The sequence below is a fragment of the Pan troglodytes genome, chromosome 19 (genome assembly GCF_028858775.2).
Source record: "Pan troglodytes isolate AG18354 chromosome 19, NHGRI_mPanTro3-v2.0_pri, whole genome shotgun sequence".
NCBI lineage: Eukaryota > Metazoa > Chordata > Mammalia > Primates > Hominidae > Pan > Pan troglodytes.
In genome coordinates this window covers 21504984-21529571 of record NC_072417.2, presented here as the reverse complement: position 1 = coordinate 21529571, position 24588 = coordinate 21504984, and the positions used below count along the sequence as shown (strand labels likewise).

General features: G+C 44.4%; 1 protein-coding gene across 19 annotated transcripts in view; it reads left to right on the top strand.

The window, feature by feature from the left end:
* Positions 1 to 24588, top strand: part of LOC107968981 (leucine-rich repeat-containing protein 37A) — an 82127-nt gene that overhangs the window by 17119 nt on the left and 40420 nt on the right. For 15 of the 19 annotated variants that reach the window (XR_010152813.1, XR_010152814.1, XR_010152812.1 and 12 more), the window contains exons 2-3: positions 20272 to 20369; positions 21077 to 24075. Coding sequence is in view for 16 of the 19 variants with exons in the window: in XM_054671321.2 (XP_054527296.1) it covers positions 21464 to 24075 (2612 nt within the window). In the remaining 3 variants the exon portion in view is untranslated. The remainder of the gene's footprint in view (positions 1 to 20271; positions 20370 to 21076; positions 24076 to 24588) is intronic. The other 4 variants (XM_063798406.1, XM_063798405.1, XM_063798400.1 and 1 more) reach the window with 2 other exon arrangements.

The window sequence follows — 24588 nt, the reverse complement described above, 5'->3', positions numbered from 1 at the left end:
ATCAGCATCTCAAAACTCTTTATCATTTGGCCCTAGCCTTCCCATCATACCACTGTGTTCTACCACTCTGAACTCCTTGTCTTTTCTTAAATTTCATAATCTCTTGTATCTCCAAGTTTTTGACAGTGCTGTTGCCTTAGATGATGCTGTTACCCATCTTCCTCCTTCCCCACCTAGTCTTCCTGTCTAATCTACTCAGCACTTTGTTTTTTTTTTTTGAGACAGTCTTGCTCTTGTTATCCAGGCTGAAGTGCAGTGGTGTGATCTCGGGTCACTGCAACCTCTGCCTTCTGGGTTGAAGCGGCTACTGCCTCAGCCTCTTGAGTAGCTGGAATTACAGGCGCCTGCCACCATGCCTGGCTAATTTTTGTGTATATGTATATTTTTGGTAGAGACAGGGTTTCACCATGAGACAGCTTCCCAAGTAGCTGGGATCACAGGCACGCCACCATGCCCAGCTAATTTTTGTTTTTTTGGTAGAGTTGGAGTTTCGCCATGTTGGCCAGGCTGGTCTCAAACTCCTGATGTCAGGTGATCCACCCGTCTCAGCCTCCCAAAGTGCTGTGATTACAGGCGTGAGCCACCATGCCTGGCTACTCAGCATTTTTTTTTTTTCTTTTTTTTTTTTTGAGACGGAGTCTTGCTCTTTCGCCCAGGCTGGAGTGCAGTGGCCCGATCTCAGCTCACTGCAAGCTCCGCCTCCTGGGTTCACGCCATTCTCCTGCCTCAGCCTCCCGAGTAGCTGGGACTACAGGCACCCGCCACCACGCCCGGCTAATTTTTTCTATTTTTAGTAGAGACGGGGTTTCACCGTGTTAGCTAGGATGGTCTCGATCTCCTGACCTCGTGATCTGCCCGCCTCGGCCTCCCAAAGTGCTGGGATTACAGGCGTGAGCCACCGCGCCCGGCCTTTTTTCTTTTTTTTTTGAGACAGAGTCCTGCTCTTGTCACCTAGGCTGGAGTGCAGTGGTTTCATCAGGGCTTACTGCAGCCTGGACCACCCAGGCTCAAGCACTCCTCCTGCCTCAGCCTCCTGAGTAGTTGGGACTATAGGTATGTGCCACCATACTTGGCTAATTTTTTTTTTTAATTTTTATTTTTAGTAGAGATGAGGTTCTGATGTGTTGCCAAGGCTGGTCTCAAACTCCTGAGCTCAATTAGATCTTCCTGCCTTAGCCTCCTAAATTGTTGGGAGTACAGGCATGAGCCACCAAGCTTGGTGCTCCAGTTTTAAGACATAGCTGAGGCTGGGCGCGGTGGCTTATGCCTGAAATCCCAGTGCTTTGAAGGCTGAGGCAGGTGGATTGCCTGAGCAACATGGTGAAACTCCATCTCTACAAAAATTAGCCTGGTGTGTGGTGCGTACCTGTAGTCCCAACTACTTGGGAGGCTGAGGTGGGAGGATGGTTTGAGCCCAGCAGGCAGAGGGTGCAGTGAGCCAAGATTGTGCCACTGCACTCCAGGAGTTTGAGACCAGCCTGGGCGATATGGTGAAACCCCATCTCCACTAAAAATATAAAAATTAGCCAGGCTTGGTGGGGCGCACCTATAATCCAGCTACTTAGGAGGCTGAGGCAGGAGAATCGCCTGAACCCAGGAGGCAGAGGCTGCAGTGAGCCGAGACCACTGCACTCCAGCCTGGGCCACAGATTGAGACTCAGTCTCAAAAAACAAACAAAAAACGTAGCTGAAGCATCATCTCCTCTGAGAATTCTTCCCAGGCTTCCCCAGACTGAATTAGCTGTCCCTCTCTATTAGTATCCTGATAAGAAACAAGTAACACTCTTAATTAGGTCAAAGAGTGTAATGAAGGGGGTATTTACAATGGTATGGGAAGGGTTACGGGAATCCAGCAAGGAATAGTGCAGCACCTAGGGACTAGCAATGGTAGGAGGTTGCACCATATTTGGCCCAGCAAGGGCAAAGGGAGAGAGTAGTGGTGGGAGTCCAGAGAGACCCTGGTTGTTGCTTCTCATTTATTGAACCCGATTTAAAGCCAGAAAACAAAGCCCAGTTTATGTAGTACATGACGGCAGCCTCCTAGGGCACAGGGTAAAGGATGGAGAATAGATCTGGAGGATTAAATAGAAAACAAAACATCTAGCACACCCTTATTTATTCTCCTGTATTACTTTAGCATAATTCTCATTGTATCAATATATCGATTTAAAATTCAATTTAGGCCGGGTGCAGTGGCTCATGCCTGTAGTCTCAGCACTTTGGGAGGCCAGCGCAGGTGGGTGGCTTGAACTCAGGAGTTCGAGACCAGCCTGGACAACATGGCAAAACTCCGACTCTACCAAAAAAACAAAAATTAGCTGGGCATGGTGACGTGCCTGTGATCCCAGCTACTTGGGAAGCTGAGATGGGAGGGTCACTGGAGCCCAGGAAGTTGAGGCTGCAGTGAACCGTGATGGCGCCACTGTACTCCAGCCCAGGTGATAGAGCGAGAACCTATCTCAAAGTAAAAAATAAAGGGTAAAATTCAACTTAAGCCTGGATAACAGGGTGAAACTCCGTCTCTACAAAACATACAAAAAAATTAGCCAGGCGTGGTGGTGCATGCCTGTAGTCCCAGCCACCAGGGAGGCTGAGGTGGGAGGATCTCTTGAGCCTGGGAGGTTGAAGCTGCAGTGAGCCATGAGTGTGCCACTGCACTGCAACTGGGGCGACAGAGGAAGACCCTGTCTCAAAAAAATAAATAAATAAATAAATAAATAAAATTCAACTTAAAATTGGTTGGTTGATGTTTTCTCCATAGCACTGTGAACTTCTTTATAGCTGTAGACTCATTCATACTAATATTTGCATACACACAGTGCTTAATAGATATGTGTTAATTAAATGAATGAAAGTTTTAAAAAGGGATGGCTGATAAACATAATTTAAAAGATCTGTCTGTCCTTAGTGGTAATGTGTGATAATTCTTGGTTCAAAAGAGTAAACTTAATTTTTGCTTTGTTTGGCAGTTTTGATGCTTCTGCAATAAATGGCTCACTCATTTTGTTTCAGGAGAGGCCAGGGATTAATTTAGGCCATAATAAATAACTACTACATTTAGTAGGATTATATAAGTGCAAGGCTCTCAGTTGACTACTCAGTGGCCTGATAAGTATATTTATCCATTCTCTTTTGCTATAGAAGAATCATGATACAGGTAAAGAATCTGTAGAGATTATAAGGCCAATTATGCTGACTTTAGGGAGGATGTACCTTGCTTTCTGTGAGTTACTATATTACATAGCTTTTCCAGATCCCTTAGACACTTGGAAGCTGGAAAATCAACCTGCATTGCTAGCCAAACAAATTCTTCTCCTCCTCCCAATTATTTACATGAATTATCACATATTTGCTAGAAAGGGCTTATTAGAATTGCTGCATAAAAAATGACCCTAGGGCCGGGCATGGTGGCTCACGCCTGTAATCCCAGCACTTTGGGAGGCTGAGTCGGGCAGATTGCCTGAGCTCAGGAGTTTGAGACCAGCCTGTGCAACATGGTGAAACCCTGTTTCTACTAAAATACAAAAAATTAGGCAGGCGTGGCGGCATGCACCTGTAATTCCAGCTACTCGGGAGGCTGAGGCAGGAGAATTGCTTGAATCCAGGAGGTGGAGGTTGCAGTGAGCTGAGATTGTGCCATTGCATTCCAGCTGGAGTGAGACTAATAGTTTTATCATCTCATGGTTTCTGTGGGTCAGGGATTTGGCAAGGGGCTTAATTGGGTCATTTTGGCCCAGAGTCTATTGTGTGTTTATTCAGATGGTGGCTGGAACTGGAATTGCTGGGGGGTGGCTTGGCATATCTCTCACTTCAGGTCATGTCAGAGCCTCCATGTGGTCTGTCTACATGGGCTGGTTTATGGCAGCTTTACAGCAGCTACACTGCTAACATGACTGACTCAGGGCACCAGCAGGAATTGTCCAAGGAACAAAGTGAAAGTTACATCTCCTTTTCTGACTTAGCCTAGGAGGTCCTACCTGCATTCTATTGGTTACAAAACAAGTTAGTTACAGGCTATTCTAGATTCAAGGAGAGGGAACATGAACTCCCATATCTTGATAGAAGTTTCAAAGAATTTGCAGCCATTTAAAAAATTGTCACAGGTGGTGGCAGTGGCAGCAGGTGCTGCTACTTTTTGTTTTTTGGGGGGTTGGACTATTTATTCTTTGATATATTAATCTAATAGATAAAAATTTTCAGCTTTTATAATTTATTTTATGTTCTACCTTTGAATTTCCAGGAATTTTATTACAGAGCACTTAACAAATGGCATAAAAATTTTCAGCAGCTTCTAGAAGAGTTATGATAGCTTATTAAAGTATAAAATCCATAAATTATTTTGATAAAGGATTATAAAGGTCATAGAGAAGCAGATTGGTAAAAAAGCAGATACTATCTGAATAAAATAATTTATATGAATATGTGAATTTAATTCTTTAATTCTCTGAAATGTTTTTTTTTGGAATGATTTTTGTATTGAAAAAATATTATAATTCAGGGTTAAGAATAAAATGATGTTAGTGCTTCCCTATAGGGTCTGCATTGTTTTTCTTTTTTTTCTTTTTTTTTTTTTTTTTTTTGAGATGGAGTCTCACTCTGTTGCCAAGCTGGAGTGCTGTGGCATGATCTCGGCTCACTGCAATCTCCGACTCCCTGGTTCAGATGATTCTCCTGCCTCAGCCTTCTGAGTAGCTGGGATCACAGGCACCCGCCACCATGCCCAGCTAATTTTTGTATTTTTAGTACAGACGGGGTTTCACCATGTTGGCCAGGATGGTCTTGGTCTCCTGACCTCGTGATCTGCCTGCCTCGGCCTCCCAAAGTGCTGGGATTATAGGTGTGAGCCACTGTGCCCGGCCTCATTGTTTTTCTTTAACCCGTCTACAATCCATTCTCCACAGTATAGCTTCATGAATTAAAAAAGAAAAAAGTAAATTGGATGATTTTACTTCCTTGCTTTAACCCTCCAGTGTCTTTCCATTATACTTTGAATGAAATAGACACTATTTATCCAAGACCTTATATAATCTGCCCCCGTTGACTGGGCTTTCCTTTGCTCATTATGCTTTAGTCACGTGGATTTTCTTTTAATTTCTTGAAAAGGCCAATCTCTTCCACCTCAGAGTCTTTGTATATATTCTTTCTTTTGAAGGAATTTTCTTTCTCTTGTTTCTTCTCATTTTTCTGTGTCAGTTGTATTATCTCAAAGAGTTCCTAAGTAGTCTGTCTAAAGTAGTCTCTACTCTCATTATGCTACCTCCATAAAATCCTGTTAACTTCTGAGAACTGAACACAATTTCTTTTAATATTCATTTATTTACCTGTTTACTGTCTTTTTAAAAATAAACTTTTGATTTTAGGATACTTTTAGATGTATAGAAAAACCTGTAAATCTAAAGATAAGAAAAATCTGTAAATCTAAAGATCTGTAAATCTGAACATAGTATAGAATTCCTGTATTTCCGCAACCAGTTTTCCCTATTAACTAAACTAATCTTACATTAGTATGGTATATTTGTTATAATTAATGAACCAATATTGGTACACTTTTATTAACTAAAATCCATATTTATTCCGATTAGTTTTTACCTAATGCTGCTCATTGTTTTTTAATCCCTATTAGATGGGGAGCACCCACAGGGCAGGGATTGTGTGCGTGTTTCATTTACCTAATGTGATGCCAAACAGTAACAGGTACTTGGGAAGTATTTCTTGAGTGACTACTGGAAAGAAGTCTTAGAGTTTATAGTCTGACTTAAACTTCCCCATTTTAGGTGAGAAAATCGCTTAGGGAGGCATATGTGTCTTCTCCAAGTCCCATGGGTAATTCATGGTATAACTGGTATTAGACACCACATCTTATGATATCCAGTTGCTATTATCTCTTTGAAACTAATGAACCTTAATTTTCTTTTTTTTTTTTTGAGTCAGAGTCTCGCTTTGTCACCCAGACTGGAGTGCAGTGGTGCGATCTCAATTTACTGCAACCTCCGCCTCCCGGGTTCAAGTGATTCTTCTGCCTCAGCCTCCCAAGTAGCTGGGATTACAGATGTGCACCACCAGGCTTGGCTAATTTTTGTATTTTTAGTAGAGACGGGGTTTTCCCACGTTGGTCAGGCTGGTCTGGAACTCCTGACCTCAAGTGATCCACCCACCTCAGCCTCCCAAAGTGCTGGGATTACAGGTGTGACTCATCACGCCCAGCCTGAAGCTTAATTTTCAAGACCCAATCTGAGGGTCTGGGAGGGACCCTAGCAATGTGTTCACTTGGTTAATTTTTAAAAAGTTTTATTGGTATATAATATATGAATGAGAAAATTCATAAATATTATAAGTGTGTAGTTTAAGATTTTTCACAAACTGAACACACATATATAACTAGCATCCAGATCAAGAAACAGAACATTGCCAGTATGTGGTCACATATCTTTGAAAAATTTTCAAATGTAAGTTATCTAAACCACAGTCAGCTAAGATTGCTGTCTTTTTACCTGACTTCCCCTTTGTTACACTCTTCCTTATGTTGGGTGGCATTGGAATGGCTGTGGGCACTTTTGGGGTCTGGCTATGGGGAAATTGACTTGGAGAGATATTTAGTTGGATTTTAGCAGGATATGTTTACATGGTTCATAGCCTCTTTGTGTATAGTCAAGGTATTACTAGCCATCCCAGTATGGGAATGGTTTCTAGGAATACTCTGTCTGTTGTGCTAACTCATGGGGCATTGTGACATAAACGTGCATAGCTAGAGGTTGTCTAGCAATATGAATGTGTCCTATGGCATCTGGCACCCAAAGTGTGTGGTTAATAGAGGAAAAACAAGGTTTAATGTCAAAAGCCAGTCTGGGGAAAATTCTTTAAGATTTGGTAGCTTTAATGAAAGAGAATTGTTAAGAATTTTCCCAGGTTTGACCATAGTCCTAAAAGTTGATATAACATTATTTATTGATAATGTTCCTGTGCTAAAAGAAAACTTTTCTAAGCCATCAATAACAACAGGCTGGGCGTGGTGGCTTACGCCTGTAATCCCAGCACTTTGGGAGGCTGAGGCAGGCAGATCACTTGAGGTCAGGAGTTTGAGACCAGCCTGCCCAACATGATCAAACACTGTCTCTAATAAAAATACAAAAATTGGTCAGGCGCAGTGGCTCATGCCTGTAATCCCAGCACTTTGAGAAACCGAGGTGAGTGGATCACTTGAGGTCAGGAGTTCAAGACCAGCCTGGCCAACATGGTGAAACCCCATCTCTATTAGAAATACAAAAATTAGTCGGGCTTGGTGGCACGTGCCTGTAATCCTAGCTACTTGGGAGGCTGAGGTAGGAGAATCACTTGAACCCAGGAGGTGGAGGTTGCAGTGAGCCGCCGAGATTGTGCCACTGCACTCCAGCCTGGGCAACAGAGTGAGACTCTGTCAAAAAAAAAAAAAAAAAAAAAAAGGAAAAAAAAAAAAACTCATGGGAAAGTGTGGTACTGGTGTGAGGATTGAGATATAGATCAATGGAATAGAATAGAAAGTCCAGAAAGAAAATTATACATTTGTGGTCAGTTGATTTTTTTTTTTTTTTTTTTTTTTTTTGACAAGGGCGCCAAAACCATTCAATGGGGAAAGATTAGTCTTTTTAAAAAATGGCGTTGGGACCGGGTTCTGTGGCTCACACCTGTAATCCAAGCACTTTGGAAGGCCAAGGTGGGCGGATCACTTGAAGTCAGTAGTTTGAGACCAGCACGGTCAACATGGCGAAACCCTGTCTCTACTAAAAATACAAAAATTAGCCAGACGTGGTGGCACACGACTGTAGTCTCAAATACTGGGGAGGCAGAGGCAGGAGAATCGCCTGAACCTGGGAGGCGGCAGTTACAGTGAGCCAAGATCGCACTATTACACTCCAGCCAGGGCAACAGAATGAGACTCCGTCTCAAGAAAATAATAATAATAATAATGTGTTGGACCAACTGGATTTCCACATGCAAAAGAATGAAGTTGAACCTCTACCTCATACCATATATAAATATTAACTCAAAGTGAATTAAAGACTAAATGTAACAATGCAAGCCATAAGGCTCTTAGATGGATGGCTGGGTGTGGTGGCTCACACCTATAATCCCAGCACTTTGGGAGGTCAAGACGAGTGGATTGTTTGAGGCCAGGAGTTCGGGACCAGTCTGGCCAACATGATGAAACCCTGTCTGTACTAAAAATACAAAAATTAGACAGGAATGGTGGCAGGCACCTGTAATCTCACTTACTTGGGAGGCTGAGGCAAGAGAATCGCTTGAACCTGGGAGGCGGAGATTGTAGTGAGCCGAGACCGTGCCACTGCACTCCAGCCTGGGTGACGGAGCAAGACTGTGTCTCAAAAAAAAAAAAAAAAAAAAATCTCTTAGATAGAAACACAAGACTTTGGATTGGATTCTGTCAATTTAAACAAAAATCTTATTTATTTATTTTTGTAAAGATGAGGTCTCACTCTGTTGCCCAGACTGGTCTCGAACTCCTGGGCTCAAGAGATCCTCTTGGCCTGCCAAAGTGACAGGATTACAGGTATTAGCCACTGCACCCAGCCTAGACTCTATCAAAATTAAAAACGTTTGTGTCCAAAAGGACACTAATAAGAAAGCTAAAAGATAACTCATAGAATGAGAGAAAATATTTATAAATTATACCTGATAAGGGTCTAGTATACAGAATATATAAAGAACTCTTTTTTTTTTCTTTTTTTGAGGCGGAGTCTTGCTCTGTCGCCTAGGCAGGAGTGCAGCAGCATGATCTTAGCTCACTGCAACCTCCACCTCCTGGGTTCAAGTGATTCTTCTGCCTCAGCCTCCTGAGTAGCTGGGACTACAGGTGCACACCACCATGCCCAGCTAATTTTTTTTTTTTTTTTTTTTGAGGCAGAGTCTGGCCCTGATGTCCAGGCTGAGTGCAGCGGCATGCAATCTCATCTCAGTCAACCTCCACCTCCTGGGTTCAAGCGATTCTCCTGCCTCAGCCTCCCGAGTAGCCGGGATTACAGGTGTGTGCCACCACATCCGGCTAATGTTTATATTTTTAGTAGAGATGGAGTTTCGCCATGTTGGCCAGGCTGTTCTTGAACTCCTGACCTCAGGTGATCCACCAACCTCAGACTCCCAAAGTGCTGGGATTACAGGTGTGAGCCACCGCACCCGGCCTTAAGGAACTCTTAAAACTCAACAATAAAAGGACAAACAATCCAGTTAAAAAATGGCCAGCTAGCCAGGTGTGTTGGCACATGCCTATAATCTCAGCTACTTGAGAGGCTGAGGTGGGAGGATCCCCTGAGAACAGCCTGGGCAGCATTGTGAGACCACATTTCAAAAGAAAGGGCAAAGGGTTTGAATAGACAGTTCTCCAGAGAAGATATATCAGTGGCCAAAAAGCACATGAAAAGATGCCCAATATCATGAATCATTAGGGAAATGAAAATGAAAACCACAATGGGATACTACTTTACGACCACTAGAAGGGCTATAATAATGGGAAAATAACAAATGTTAGCAAAGATGTGGAGAAATTGGAACCCTCATACATTGTTGGTGGGAATGTAAAGTAGTTCAACCACTCTGCTAAACAGTTTGTGGCAGTTTTTCAGAAAGTTAAACATAGTTACTATATGACTCAGCAATTCCATTCCTAGGTACATACATAAGAGAACTGAAAACATATGTTCACACAAAATCTTGTGCATAGTAGCATTATTCATAACAGCCAAAATAGTTGGGTGGAAACAACTCAGATGTCTCTCAACTGAATGGATAAACAAAATATGGCATATCTATACAATGAATATTATTCAGCCATAAAAGGGAATAAAGTGCTGATGATGTATGCTATAGTATGGATGAGCTCAAAAAATTAGGTTGATTGAAAGAAGCCAGACACAAAAAGCCGTATTGTATAATTCCACTTGGCAAATCCATAGACAGAAGATAGATTTTCAGGTTGCTAGGGGATGGGGGAGGGAAGATGGGGAGTGACTGCTAACAGGTAGTATGGGGGTTGTTTTGGGGTGATGGAAATGTTCTGGAATTAGATATTGGTGATGGTTGTACAGCACTGTGACTATGCTAAAAATTATTGAATTATACAGTTTAACATGGTGATTTTCATGTTATGTGGCTTTTATTTTTTATTTATTTTGAGACCTAGTCTCACTCTGTCGCCCAGGCCAGAGTGCAGTGGTGTGATCTCGGCTCACCGCAACCTCCACCTCCCTGGTTCAAGCAATTCTCGTGCCTCAGCCTCCCAAGTACCTGGGATTACAGCTGTGCACCACCACGCCCAGCTAATTTTTGTATCTTTAATAGAGATGGAATTTCACCGTGTTGGCCAGGCTGGTCTTGAACTTCTGGCCTCAAGCGATCCACTCACCCTGGCCTCCCAAAGTGCTGAGATTACAGGTGTGAGCCACCATGCCTGGCCTTATGTGACTTTTATCTGGAAACAAATGGGAAAGAAACTTGTCATAAAAATATTATTATTATTATTATTAGGTTATGATGTTTGTGGCTTTTGCCAGTTTGTTAAAATTTATGATTTATTTTCTCATTCTAAATTGAATATTGGCTGTCAATACCCAATTCTGTGCTCTTAAAGTGGAGCCTCCAAACTCTGTAAACTCTAGGCTTCATGAAATCTGAATGCACCCAGGATATGTATTAGCATCAGATAAAAATCATTCAAGGACTGTGTCTTCTTTTTAAGCATGAAAATTTAAGCTTGAATTGAACAAATATGTTTATTTCTGCTCTGTCCCCAAGCCCCATTCACAGTGAGTAAGAGAATGAAAACAGCATAAATCTGCAAGAGCAGAAAGAACAGGAGACAGCAAATAAGTGGTATAAAAAAACTTCAGGGAAATGGAAGGTGGTTGGAGTAGATTAATTAGTTGAGAAAGTGGAATATAAAATATCTGCAGAGGCGGATACCAATTCCTTGCATGATTCTAGCCAGTTCGTATCACCTATCTCTAGAAAGATACAGCTCCCCCTCTCCCCTCTCCCCTCTCCCTTCCTCTCTGCCCTGTCTCCCCACGGTCTCCCTCTCCCTCTCTTTCCATGGTCTCCCTCTGATGCCGAGCCGAAGCTGGACTGTACTGCTGCCATCCCAGCTCACTGCAACCTCCCTGCCTGATTCTCCTGCCTCAGCCTGCCGAGTGCCTGCAATTGCAGGCACGCGCCGCCACGCCTGACTGGTTTTCGTACTTTTTTGGTGGAGACGGGGTTTCGCTGTGTTGGCCGGGCTGGTCTCCAGCTCCTAACTGCGAGTGATCCACCAGCCTTGGCCTCCCGAGGTGCCGGGATTGCAGACGGAGTCTGGTTCACTCAGTGCTCAATGGTGCCCAGGCTTAAGTGTTCTTTTCTACTTTAGCACATACACCTAGTTCCTGTCTTTTTTGCTTTTTATAAATACAGAAAAGAGAATAATGTTTTAAAATCAAGGAAAGGCCTAAGGCACCTGCGAGGGTTTTTTGTTTTTGTTTTTGTTACAGTGAAATGAAGGGAAATGGTCGCCAGCAAGAACTGTGGCAACGTTATCCAAGGTGACAACTGTCTGTACCACCCAGGGGCTCAGAGCCCTTCTGAAGTTTCCTAGATGTTCCGAAAGTCTCCACTGTGACTCATGATACAGGCTGGTCTCCGTGGTAACACTCAACGTTTAAAAATTAGTCTTCATTGCCAGGCGTGGTGGCTCACGCCTGTAATCCCAGCACTTTGGGAGGCTGAGGTGGGTGGATCCCGATGTCAGGAGATGGAGATCATCCTGGCTAACACGGTGAAACCCCATCTCTACTAAAAATATAAAAAATTAGCCGGCAGTGGTGGGGGGGCGCCTGTAGTCCCAGCTACTCTGGAGGCTAAGGCAGGAGAATGGCGTGAACCCGGGAGGCGGAGCTTGCAGTGAGCCGAGATCGTGCCACTGCACTCCAGCCTGGGCGACAGAGGGAGACTCCGTCTCAAAAACAAAAAAAAAAAGTCTTCATTTCTCCTTCCCAACAAGCGTTTCTCTTTCTCTTCAGTGGGAAAAAGTAATTCCATTTTTTACTTGCTCATTGTTTTATTCATTCACTCAATCAACAGATCATCTATCCTGTGTTATATGCCAAGAACTGTGCTTTGTTCTGGGAATGAAAAAAGAATAAGATATGTTTTCCTCTGGCACTTATGGAGCTTAAAAACCAGTGACAGAGGAAGGTGCATAAACGAATCAACAAAGAATTAACTTTACTATTCTTATTAATTTCTAATACAATAAATTTGACTATTTGTATCATTTGAGTTTCATGAATATAATCATATACTACACTTACAAAATGAAATAGACATATAAGAAAGAACTGGTGATGTAAGAAATTCACAGAAATGTGTAAAATATTTCAAGAATTAACACTCATAGATATTTGCATTGTCAAAGAAGCTTATAAATGCAGATGAACCTCTAGTTGTTTTAGTTGCTTGTAAAATGTATAGAGGTATGTGTATTTCCTCTTTAAACAGGGGTAACTTGGGGCGGGGGATGGGTGGGTTCATCTTATCTATTCTTCAGGTCATGTTCTCAAGAAGGAGCTACTGAATGGGAAGACTGAAACAATTTCTTTTCTTTGCACAGTTGGTATTGATAAATCTCAGGTGTATCCAAAATAAAATCTCTGGCAGGCTGTGATATTTGTGGGTCTGTCTCTTGCGACTTTAGGTTCCTCTTGGCAGCAGACATAAGGCAGTTCCACATCAGGCCCTTGCCTGAAACAGCTCCTGATGCCAAGAACTGGTGAATTACTACTTTGGTTTCAATGGATGGTCAGAAAGGATCATCAGGATAAACTTTGTAGATTTTCTCTCACTAACCACGCTCTCCTTTCAACATTGAAATTCTAGACTTTAGACAGAAGTACTGAACTGGGTTACAGGGAGGGGATGTGAGAGGCCTCCTGCCTTTGAGGATAAGTGGACATGTCTGAATTGGCCTGCTACCTAAAATTAATAATCTCAATCACTTGGATGGTGGTGTCCATAATTTTCTCCACTGTTTGTGTGGCACATAATAAAAAATGGTTGCATCTAGCAATTCATTTGCAAATCTTACTTGATTTTGAAGCCATAGAACACCTCAACTGTTAGCTTGAATGACTGGAGTTTAGTTTTTATTTCTCAGAACAAAACAGTTTGAAGCCTAATTAACATCCTCGGAAGGAACTTAACACTAAAACTCCTAACAGCTTCAGTTTTCTGACCTTGAAGAAAGGGAAAATGAAGAGACCATGGTGCCACTTCCGAAGCCAAGCCTGAAGTTCTGTGCTTTAGAGGTGGCGTTGCCATCCTATGATTGCAGGAGTCTGGCCTTGGCTTGGTGGAGGAGCCTGTGGATAAGGCGAAGGAAGGTCTGTTTTCATTGGGGGTAGAGGAGGGTAAGGAGTTAAAATGGGAAGGATCTCTTTTTTCTTGCTGTCTAAAACTTGTCTTTTCAGACACATATCAAGCCTTTCCCTCTCTGAGCTACTGAAGTCCTGGGCAGAGGTTTTCTGTCTTACAATACAGACTTTTACCTTAGGCAATACCTGACAGAGCCTTTAAATAAATAAATAAATAGATTTAATACATTGATTTAATACATTGATTTATTAATTAATAAATTTATTTAATACATTGATTTATTAATAAATTTATTTAATAGATTTAATTAATTAATTTTGAGAGAGAGTCTTGCTCTGTCACCAGGCTGGAGTGTAGTGGCGTGATCTCGGCTCACTGCAACCTCCGCCTCCCGGGTTCAAGGCATTCTCCTGCCTCAGCCTCCTGAGTAGCTGGGATTACAGGCGCCCACCACCACACCCAGCTAATTTTTGTATTTTTAGTAGAGATGGGGTTTCACCATGTTGGCCAGGATGGTCTCGATCTCCTGACCTCGTGATCTGCCTGCCTTGGCCTCCCAAAGTGCTGGGATTACAAGTGTGAGCCACCCCACCCAGCCAGAACCTTTAAATTTAAAATTGTACAGTGTACTTCCTGCCAAGAAGCGTAGGAGGAAGAAGGAAGTAATGTTTTTCCAGTTTTCGGTTAAGAACTTGCTTTGTATGAAAATAGTCCTTCAAGTCTACAGCCATACCACCCTGAACGCGCCCAATCTCGTCTAAAATAGTCCTTCAAATATGTATCTCTTATAGCCTTCAGTTATCCCAACAAAAGTATCTAAAGATTTGTTTATCTATTTATTATTATTTTTTAGAGACAGGGTCTCGCTCTGTTGCCCAGGCTAGAGTGCAGTAGCATGCGCATAGCTCATTGCAACCTCAAACTGCTGGGCTCAAGGGATCCTCCCACCTCAGCCTCCTGAGTAGCCAGGACTACAGGCGTGCACCACCACATGTGGCTGATTATTTTTTCTGGAGATGGGGTCTTGCTGTGTTTTCCTGCCTGGTCTCAAACTCCTGGCCTCAAGTGATCCTCTTGCCCCAGGATCCCAAGGTGCTGGAGTTATAGGCATGAGCCAGCCACCATGCCAAGTCATCATGTAAAGATTTACAGAAAGTTTTGTGTAAACATTGTCTTTTTTTTTTTTTTTTTTGAAGCAGAGTCTTGCCCTGTCCGGCAGGCTGGAGTGCAGTGGTGTGATCTCGGCTCACTGCAACCTCCACCTCCCAGGTTCAAGTGATTCTCCTGCCTGACACTCCTGGGTAGCTGGGATTACAGGCATGCGCCACCATGCCTGGCTAATCTTTGTATTTTTAGTAGAGATGGGGTTTCACTGTGTTGGTCAGGCCGGTCTCAAACTCCTGACCCGTGATCCACCTGCCTCGGCCTCTGAAAGTGCTAGGATTACAGGCATCAGCAACCGCGCCCGGCCCATTCAGCCTTTTTTTTACTCATAGAAGGGCTTCAGTGGAACAAGAGTCTACTAGAGATAACTAGAAAGGGTACTCAATTGATATTGACGTTGATTTTTTTCTAGTATTCATGGCCCTCAGGCTTAGGGTTTGAAGTCAGAGGCAGGGCTGTAGGCTAATGGAGGGGAGTAGGCTTTCATGGATGATGCCCAGGGAGGAGCCAGATTGTCTGTACCAAACCTTTTTTGTTTTTTTGAGACAGAGTCTTGCTCTGTCGCCCAGGCTGGAGTGCACCGGTGTGATCTCGGCTCACTGCAACCTCCACCTCCCAGGTTCAAGCAGTTCACCTCCCTCCTGCCCACCACCACACTCAGCCAATTTTTAATTTTTAAAAAATTTTTTAGTGGAGACAGGGTTTCACCATGTTGCTCAGGCTGGTCTCAAACTCCTGACCTCAAGTGATCTGCCCATCTTGGCCTCTCAAAGTACTGGGATTACAGATATGAGCCACTGTGCCTGGCCTCTTTTTGAAAATAGTCTCACTCTGTCACCCAGGCTGGAGTGCAGTGGAATGATCTCAGCTCACTGCAACCTCCGCCTCCCGGTTCAAGCTATTCTTGTGCCTCAGACTCCCAGGTAGCTGGGATTACAGGTGTGTGCCACTCAGCTAATTTTTGTATTCTTAGGAGAGATGGGGTTTCACCACGTTGGCTAGGCTGTTCTTGAACTCCTGGCCTCAAACTGCCTTGGCCTCCTAAAGTGCTGGGATTACAGGCATGGCCCACCGTGTCCTGCCAACAAAGCTTTTTTTCAGTGAGTGATTCCAGCCCTTGATGCATAGGAGGGTGGGGTCCATAGGAGTGTAGCCTTAACTGATGAATTAAATCTCTGGGTGATGTGAGATATGTGCCAGGTTCTTGGCTTGTGTCTCCCTCTAGTACTTCAGGAACTTCCCAACTAGATGGAGGCAGTAAAAATGGGCCCTGCCAGGATGTGTACCTATAACAGAGACGTTCAACCATACCCTTGTGCTGTCTGCCTTTAATCACGAAGATTATGAGCTAAGATTCGTGGATGCATTTTTATTTTTTAACCAACATGTAGCAATTATCACTCAGATAGGCATCTTAAATCCATTAGTTTGGGTTGGATTTAAGACGGTTGTCATTCCTATGAAAGGGAAGCTAGCCCAGATTGCTATTCAGAAGGCTTTGTCAGATGCATTCCGGAAACTGTTGATTGTGGTTCTAGGTAAAACTTTCTTAATCGTCGTTGAAGTACTTCAGTTTCAGTGAGCAAATAAACTCATTTTGAAAAGTTAATTGGATAAAAATATCGATATCTAAAACACTCCCTAGGATGCTTTCATTTGCTAAATTCTTTCACAGCGACAGGCTCAAGTTTGTTCTTTGTGACGTTTGTAGAAAAAATGACAGCAAATATTGTCCCTAGTTTATAGATATAAAAGGACTTGCCTCAGGTCACACAGAAAATGTTTGAGGCAGGTCTTCTTTAATTGCATGCCTATCGTACAGAATAGTGATTATAAGCCCTGGACACATGGATTTGAGTCCTAACTCTGTCTCTTAGATTTTTGTATGCAGTTTTAGGTCTTATGGCCAGAGAGATTTGAAGATATTTAAAATCTCTAAGCCGCAATCTTTATCTGCAAACTGGGGTTAGTAATCCGATCAACCTTATGGCGGATAGTGTAAGAAAAAATGAGATGACAAGTGTAAAAACTCAGAACTATACTTACAAGGTAAGCACACAAAATATGCTATTGTTGTCATTGTTTTCTCTCTGAATAAATAAACTCTCTGCTGAAGAATTTATTAGATTATGTTTCTCGAATCGAGAATTCAGTTCCAGCTCTCATTTCTGGCACTGACATATTGGCCAAATATGATTCTTATACAATAATCAGCTGCTTTGCTGTGAGCCTTGGAAATGGTCATGCTGTTGAATGGCATTGCTTGTATTCCCTATTCAGTTCTACAGTGGCACAAATGTCATAGCCTGTGCCCAAAGGAAACCTGGTGTTCAACAAAGAGTCCCTGAACAGAGTTGCCTTTCTGCTTCACAACCCTGAAGGCTTAGAGACTGAGATTGTAATTAAGTTACTACAGACCTTTATTTGCTTGTAAGAGGTGGCCCTGATTGCTCTCAGCTTTCCAACCTGGGCAGCCCTTCTAGTGAAAGTCTTACTTCCTTGGTCATCAACTGTCAAGTCTGAGTAATGACATTTAATAACCAAGCTAAATGTGTGGGTTGTCTACCCTTCCCTAGTATGCAAAGGTATCCCTTGCACACACTCACTTCTTAGACCAAAAGCCTTATAGTTCTAGTTTGCCTTGAAGGAAATTGTATTATCTATAGAGTATGTGGGCCATTTTCTGCCCGTAAAATGTTCAAATGTTTTCTCTCTCTAAAGCTTTGTTCATTGTATCTGGTGGAATTTTGGTTCTCAGGGAGTAGACACCTAGCCGTGCTTCTAATGTGAAGTGTCTACTAGCCCAGTGGTCTCTATTTTGGATTTGAACTTACTTCGACCCCCTACCTGGTGCCTTACCTTTTAATCATATTATGATTGAACATTTTTATTTCCACATTTTTTATTTCTTATGTTATTATTCCTTAGTTCCTATCTGTAAGATCATAAAGTCCTTTGAACCAAACACAGTTGATATTTCATACATATGTTAAAAACTGAGCTGTGAGACCAGACATGATGACTCACGCTTGAAATCTCAGCATTTCGGGAGGCCAAGACAGAAGGATCACTTCAAGCCAGGAGTTCGAGACCAGCCTGGAAAACAAAGCGGGACCATGTCTCTAAAAAAGAGAATTAGCTGGGCACAGTGATGTAGTGCCTGCTACTCTGGAGGCTGAAGCAGGAGGATGACTTGAGCCCAGGAATTCCAGGCTACAGTGAGCTATGATAGTGCCACTGTACTCCAGCCTGGGTGACAGAGTGAGACCCTGTCTCAAAGAAAAGAAAAAAGAAAAACAAAAATCAAAGTGTATGATGAGGAGATGAGGAAACTTTCAGGAAAATGCTTATTTTCTGCTTTTAGAAACTAAAAGAATGTCTCATTGTGGGTTGCTACCATTATATGCAGGAAGTTTTGGAATGAAAAAGATTCTGAATTCATCCTTGCTAACTTTATTTCAGAAAGTGGTAAAATAGCTATGGAGTACAGACCCAGTGAAGAGATTGTAGATGTCAGATGGGAAGAAGAACTACACGGTTTAATATAAGTATGTGGAGATAAAAACTCAAAGGTAACAGGGCCGGGCACAGTGGCTCACACCTGTAATGCCAGTGCTTTGGGAGGCTGAGGCGGGTGGATCACCTGAGGTCAGGAGTTCAAGATCAGGCTGACCAACATGGAGAAATGGTGGCACATGCCTGTAATCCCAGCTACTCGGGAGGCTGAGGCAGGAGAATCACTTGGACCCGGGAAGCGGAAGTTCTGGTAAGCTGAGATCACACCATTGCACTCCAGCCTGGGCAACAAGAGTGAAACTCCATCTCAAAAAAACAAACAAACAGGCCAGGTGCTGTGGCTCACACCTGTTATCCCAGCACTTTGGGAGGCCGAGGTGGGTGGATCATGAGGTCAGGAGTTCAAGACCAGCCTGGCCAATATGGTGAAACCCTGTCTCTACTAAAAATACAAAAATTGGCTGGGTGTGGTGGTGGGCACCTGTAATCCCAGCTACTTGGGAAGCTGAGGCATGAAAACCACTTGAACCCAGGAGGCGGAGGTTGCAGTGAGCTGAGATCATGCCACTGCATTCCAGCCTAGGTGACAGAGCAAGACACTCTCGAGGAAAAAAAAAAGAAAAAGAAAAACAACTCAAGGGTTGGATAACATAGCCAGTATAACCATAATTCAAAACAAGTAGCAGAATTTGGAGGATAATTTGTTTAATTCTCAAGAAAATGTGAAACTCTGAAACTGCTTTTTGAGTGCAGGGTATTTCCGGGGCTTTTCCTAAAGTCTTGACCCTTGGCTGTGACCCCTTATTTGAAGTTTGGAGAGCAGAACCGAGGATTGTATTACTATAGTTGTGGACACAGGAGAGGGGGTTAGTCTCCCCCCGCTCCAAGAGTAAGGGATGCTGGGCTGCTCGAACACAGGCCTTGTTAGAACTCCCTTCAAACAGGATCCCAGAGATGTGGGGAGAAGGTAACTGGCCTTAAGAATGATTGCGCTACAGCTTTCGAAAACTATAATGCCTTTCAAATATGGCTTATTGCTTGGATCTCAATATCTCCCACGTATCTTGGGTGGAATATTTTGCTGAAGATCTTTCTGTCAATCATTTACAATCATGTGCTGCAAAATGAAGTTTGGGTCAACAGTAGACCACATATATGATGGTGGTTCCCTAAGAGTATAATGGAGCTATCCCTATATAGGTATACCATTTTTATCTTTTTTTTTTTTTTTTTTTTTGAGATGGAGTCTCACTCTGTTGTCCAGGCTGGAGTGCAGTGGTATGATCCCAGCTCATTGCAACCTCCACCTCCCAGGTTCAAGTGATTCTCCTACCTCAGCCTCCTGAGTAGCTGGGATTATAGACACGCGTCACCACACTCAGCTAATTTTTATATTTTTCGTAGAGATGGGGTTTCACCATGTTGGCCAGGCTGGTCTTGAACTCCTGAGCTCAAGTGATCCACCCACCTTGGCGTCCCAAAGTGCTGGGATTACAGGCATGAGCCACTGCGCCCGGGCCCCATTTTTATCTTTTACACAGTATTTTAACTATATATTTTCCATGTTTACATACACAAATACCTGCCATTGTGTGACAGTTGCCTTTAGCATTCAGTACAGTAACATACAGTACAGGTTTGTAGCCTAGGAGTCCTAGGCCATACCGTGTACCCTAGGTGTGCTGTAGGCTGCACCACCTAGGTTTGTGTAAGTATACGCTATGATGTTGGCACAATGGTGAAATCACCTAATGACACATTTCTCAAGCTCCTCACGTGGCAAGCAATGCATGACTGCATATGAAAGCTCTTAAATAGGGATTGTTTCTAAATTAATATCAAAACAGTCATTATTCACTATTTATGGAATTTTTTTAAAAAAAGGAGCAAAAATATCATTTCAGTGGGAAGTTAACTTGGGGCTACAGTGTTTTATTTAACTTTTACCCCAAAGTTGCAAAGTGTTTTGAAATTTTTCCCTGTAAAATAATTATTTTAATTCAATTTAAATAAAACCCACCAAGGAGACTTCAAGCTTTAAGAAGTCTAGCTTCCTGTGAAATGTGAGAGGAAGTCAGCACTCATTTCAGAAATCTGATTATAACAATAGCTCCATCCCTAAATGAGGTGAATCTTGGAATCTCTTCCATTTTATTTTATTTTATTTTTTTGAGATGGAGTTTCTCTCTTGTTGCCCAGGCTGAAGTGCAATGTTGCGATCTCGGCTCACTGCAACCTCTGCCTCCCAGGTTCAAGCGATTCTCCTGCTTTGGCCTCCTGAGTAGCTGGGATTGCAGGTATGCACCACCACACCTGGCTAATTTTGTATTGTTAGTAGAGACGGAGTTTCACCATGTTGGTCAGGCTGGTCTCGAACTTCTGACCTCAGTGATCCCCCCACCTCGGCCTCCCAAAGTTCTGGGATTATGGGTGTGAGCCACCACACCCGGCCCCCCTTCAATTTTAAAGCCATCACTATGCACCCTATGCCTATGCCAGGCACTGGAATAAGATGAAGCACCTTCTTGGAGTTTACATGCTGGTAATTATGCCAGACAGTAATAAAATAGGTAAGAACGGCTGTGGGGGAAGTCAGCTGGGTTCTAGTTACAGTCGCATTTCAGGAAATTATTTAACATGCTGACTTTAACAACCTAAGCCTCTTCTCCATGTGTGCACACAGGGTAGATCTCTGAACACAGGTGACCCTAGTAGTGCTGTAACTTCTAGGGTAATGGCTGTGTTGAGTCAAGGCAGGATGACAGTTCAGCCTCCTCCCAGGCTAGTGCAAAGGGCTCTTCACTCGGATTAAAACCTTCTCTCCCAGACCGAATTGCCAACTCCCAACACCCCTCCTACAGAAAATTTGGAGTCCTCGCTTATTCCCTGGCAGCCCCTACCTAATAGGGTGGTGAATTAATTATCAAACATACGACAGTTTAGCGAAAATGGCAACACTTTGGAATAAATGACTGTAATGTGCATCCTGGCGCCCATTTTGCAGGTCAGTTGCTCTCCCTGGAAGGAAGAGTGTTCTCGGATTTCACCTTAAAGGAGGAAGGCTGCCAGAACTGAACTAGCACTTCTGAATATCCTGAGGCGAGGTCCGGTGACTTCCTTGGGAAGCTCTGCCGCGCCCCCACCCCACCCTACCCCACCACAGCAGGCGCTGGAGTCCTGGGACCACCAGGGTCTGAGGCCCAAATCCTTCCTCACCAAGGGGAGGAGAGGGGTGTTCCGGCAGGGCAGGATGGGAAGGCATGCTTGGGCGGGATTGTGACATGAGAGTGCCCTGGTGACATGGAGCAGATCTGTGGCATAAATAAAGGTGTCATAAAGACAGGGCGGGGCTCACGCTTATAAGGGGCACGAGCGTCTCGGAGCTGCCAGAATGTCTTCTGCTCAGTGCCGGGCACTAGCGTGTGTCATGTCCTGGCTGCGTTTCTGGGGCCCATGGCCCCTCCTTATGTGGCAACTATTGTGGCTACTAGTCAAGGAGGCTCAGCCTCTCGAGTGGGTCAAGGACCCGCTCCAGCTGACCTCTAACCCCCTGGGGCCGCCTGAGCCCTGGTCTTCCCACTCCTCCCATTTCCCACGGGAATCTCCCCATGCGCCTACTCTCCCGGCAGACCCGTGGCACTTCGATCACCTGGGGCCCTCTGCTTCCTCAGAGATGCCAGCCCCACCCCAGGAATCGACTGAAAATTTGGTTCCATTCCTGGACACCTGGGATTCAGCTGGAGAGCTGCCCCTGGAGCCAGAGCAGTTCTTGGCTTCACAGCAGGATTTAAAGGACAAGCTGAGTCCACAGGAAAGGCTCCCTGTTTCGCCCAAGAAGCTGAAGAAAGATCCAGCTCAGCGTTGGAGCCTTGCTGAGATTATTGGAATTATACGCCAATTATCCACACCTCAGAGTCAGAAACAGACTTTGCAGCATGAATATTCCAGCACGGATATACCGTATCCCGGTAGCCTGCCTCCAGAACTCTGGGTGAAGTCAGATGAGCCTCCAGGGCCCTCTGAGCAAGTTGGACCTTCTCAATTCCATCTAGAGCCCGAAACTCAAAATCCAGAGACCCTTGAAGACATCCAGTCGTCTTCACTCCAGCAAGAAGCCCCAGCACAGCTTCCACAGCTCCCTGAGGAGGAAGAACCTTCTTCAATGCAGCAGGAGGCCCCAGCTCTGCCTCCAGAGTCCTCTATGGAGAGTCTAACTCTACCGAACCATGAGGTGACCGTTCAACCTCCAGGTGAGGATCAAGCTGATTATCACTCGCCCAACATTACAGTTAAACCTGCAGATGTGGAGGTTACCATAACTTCAGAGCCTGCCAATGAGACAGAATCTTCCCAAGCCCAGCAGGAGGCCCCAGTTCGGTTTCCAGAGGAGGTGGAACCTTCTGCAACCCAACAGGAGGCCCCAGTTGAGCCTCCAGTTCCTCCTATGGAGCATGAACTTTCCATCAGTGAGCAGCAGCAGCCAGTTCAGCCTTCTGAGTCTTCTGGGGAGGTCGAATCTTCTCCGACCCAGCAGGAGACCCCAGGTCAGCCTCCAGAACATCATGAAGTCACAGTTTCACCTCCAGGTCACCATCAAACTCGTCATTTAGATTCACCCAGTGTCTCTGTGAAGCCTCCAGACGTGCAGCTCACCATAGCAGCAGAGCCTAGTGCAGAGGTGGGAACTTCTCTAGTCCACCAGGAGGCTACAGCTCAGCTCTCAGGGTCAGGTAATGATGTAGAACCTCCCGCCATCCAGCACGGGGGCCCACCTCTGCTTCCAGAGTCATCGGAAGAGGCTGGACCTTTAGCAGTTCAACGGGAGACTTCATTTCAATCTCCGGAACCTATTAATAATGAGAACCCCTCTCCAACCCAGCAGGAGGCTGCAGCTGAGCATCCACAGACCGCTGAGGAGGGTGAGTCTTCCCTAACCCATCAGGAGGCCCCAGCTCAGACTCCAGAGTTCCCTAATGTAGTTGTAGCTCAACCTCCAGAGAATTCACACCTGACTCAAGCCACAGTTCAACCTTTGGATCTGGGGTTTACCATCACTCCAGAATCCATGACAGAGGTTGAACTTTCTCCAACCTTGAAGGAGACCCCAACTCAGCCTCCTAAGAAAGTTGTACTCCAACTTCGAGTATATCAAGGGGTAACAAATCCAACACCAGGTCAGGATCAAGCTCAGCATCCAGTGTCACCCAGCGTTACAGTTCAACTTTTGGACCTGGGACTAACCATCACTCCAGAACCCACTACGGAGGTTGGACATTCTACACCCCCGAAGAGGACTATAGTTTCTCCAAAGCATCCTGAGGTGACACTTCCACATCCAGACCAGGTTCAGACTCAGCATTCACACCTGACTCGAGCCACAGTTCAACCTTTGGACCTGGGGTTTACCATCACTCCAAAATCCATGACAGAGGTTGAACCTTCTACAGCCCTGATGACTACAGCTCCTCCTCCAGGACACCCTGAGGTGACAATTCCACCTTCAGACAAGGGTCAGGCTCAGCATTCACACCTGACTCAAGCCACCGTTCAACCTCTGGACCTGGAGCTTACCATAACTACAAAACCTACTACAGAGGTTAAACCGTCTCCAACCACGGAGGAGACCTCAACTCACCCTCCAGACCTAGGGCTTGCCATAACTCCAGAGCCCACTACAGAAATTGGACATTCTACAGCCCTGGAGAAGACTACAGCTCCTCATCCAGATCAGCTTCAGACTCTGCATCGAAAACTGACTGAAGTCACAGGTCCACCTACTGAGCTAGAACCTACTCAGGATTCATTGGTGCAGTCTGAAAGTTACATCCAAGATAAGGCTTTAGCTGCACCAGAGGAACACAAGGCCTCCACAAGCACCAGCATATGTGAGCTCTGTACCTGCGGAGATGAGATGTTGTCATGTATTGATCTCAACCCAGAGCAGAGGCTCCGCCAAGTGCCTGTGCCAGAGCCCAACACCCACAATGGCACCTTCACCATCTTGTAAGAATCACCTTTCCTCAATTGTCCTCTGTGTCCTGCCTGACATGGCAGCCTTTTCCTGGAGGCCTTCCTGGGCCTTCTTTATCTCCCCAAGCCATATGGACAACTGACTTTCTGCTTTCACCTTTGCTTGTCAACTCTCCCTTCTCCTCATTCTCCTTTAATGTTAGGCCCCTTCTCCAGTCTTTTCCTTTTACTCTGGTCTTTTACTCATTTTCGTATCCATTTTTATTTAGCCCCATCACATCATTGCTTAACCGCTGCTCTCCTCCCCTTTTTGCTTCACCCTCTTTACAGCAGCCTGTCCCTCTCCCGATCTCAGTGATGATGCTCTAAGTGGTTAAGAGTTGATTCCGGAGCCAGGCTGCCTGGGTTTGAACCCAGATCTATTTATTAGCTTGGTGACCCAGAGCAAGTTATTCTGCCTGTGACTCAATTTCCTCACCTTTAAACTGGGGATTATGCTAGTTAGCATTTCATAGGATTGTTGTGAAATTTAGGTGAGTGAATATA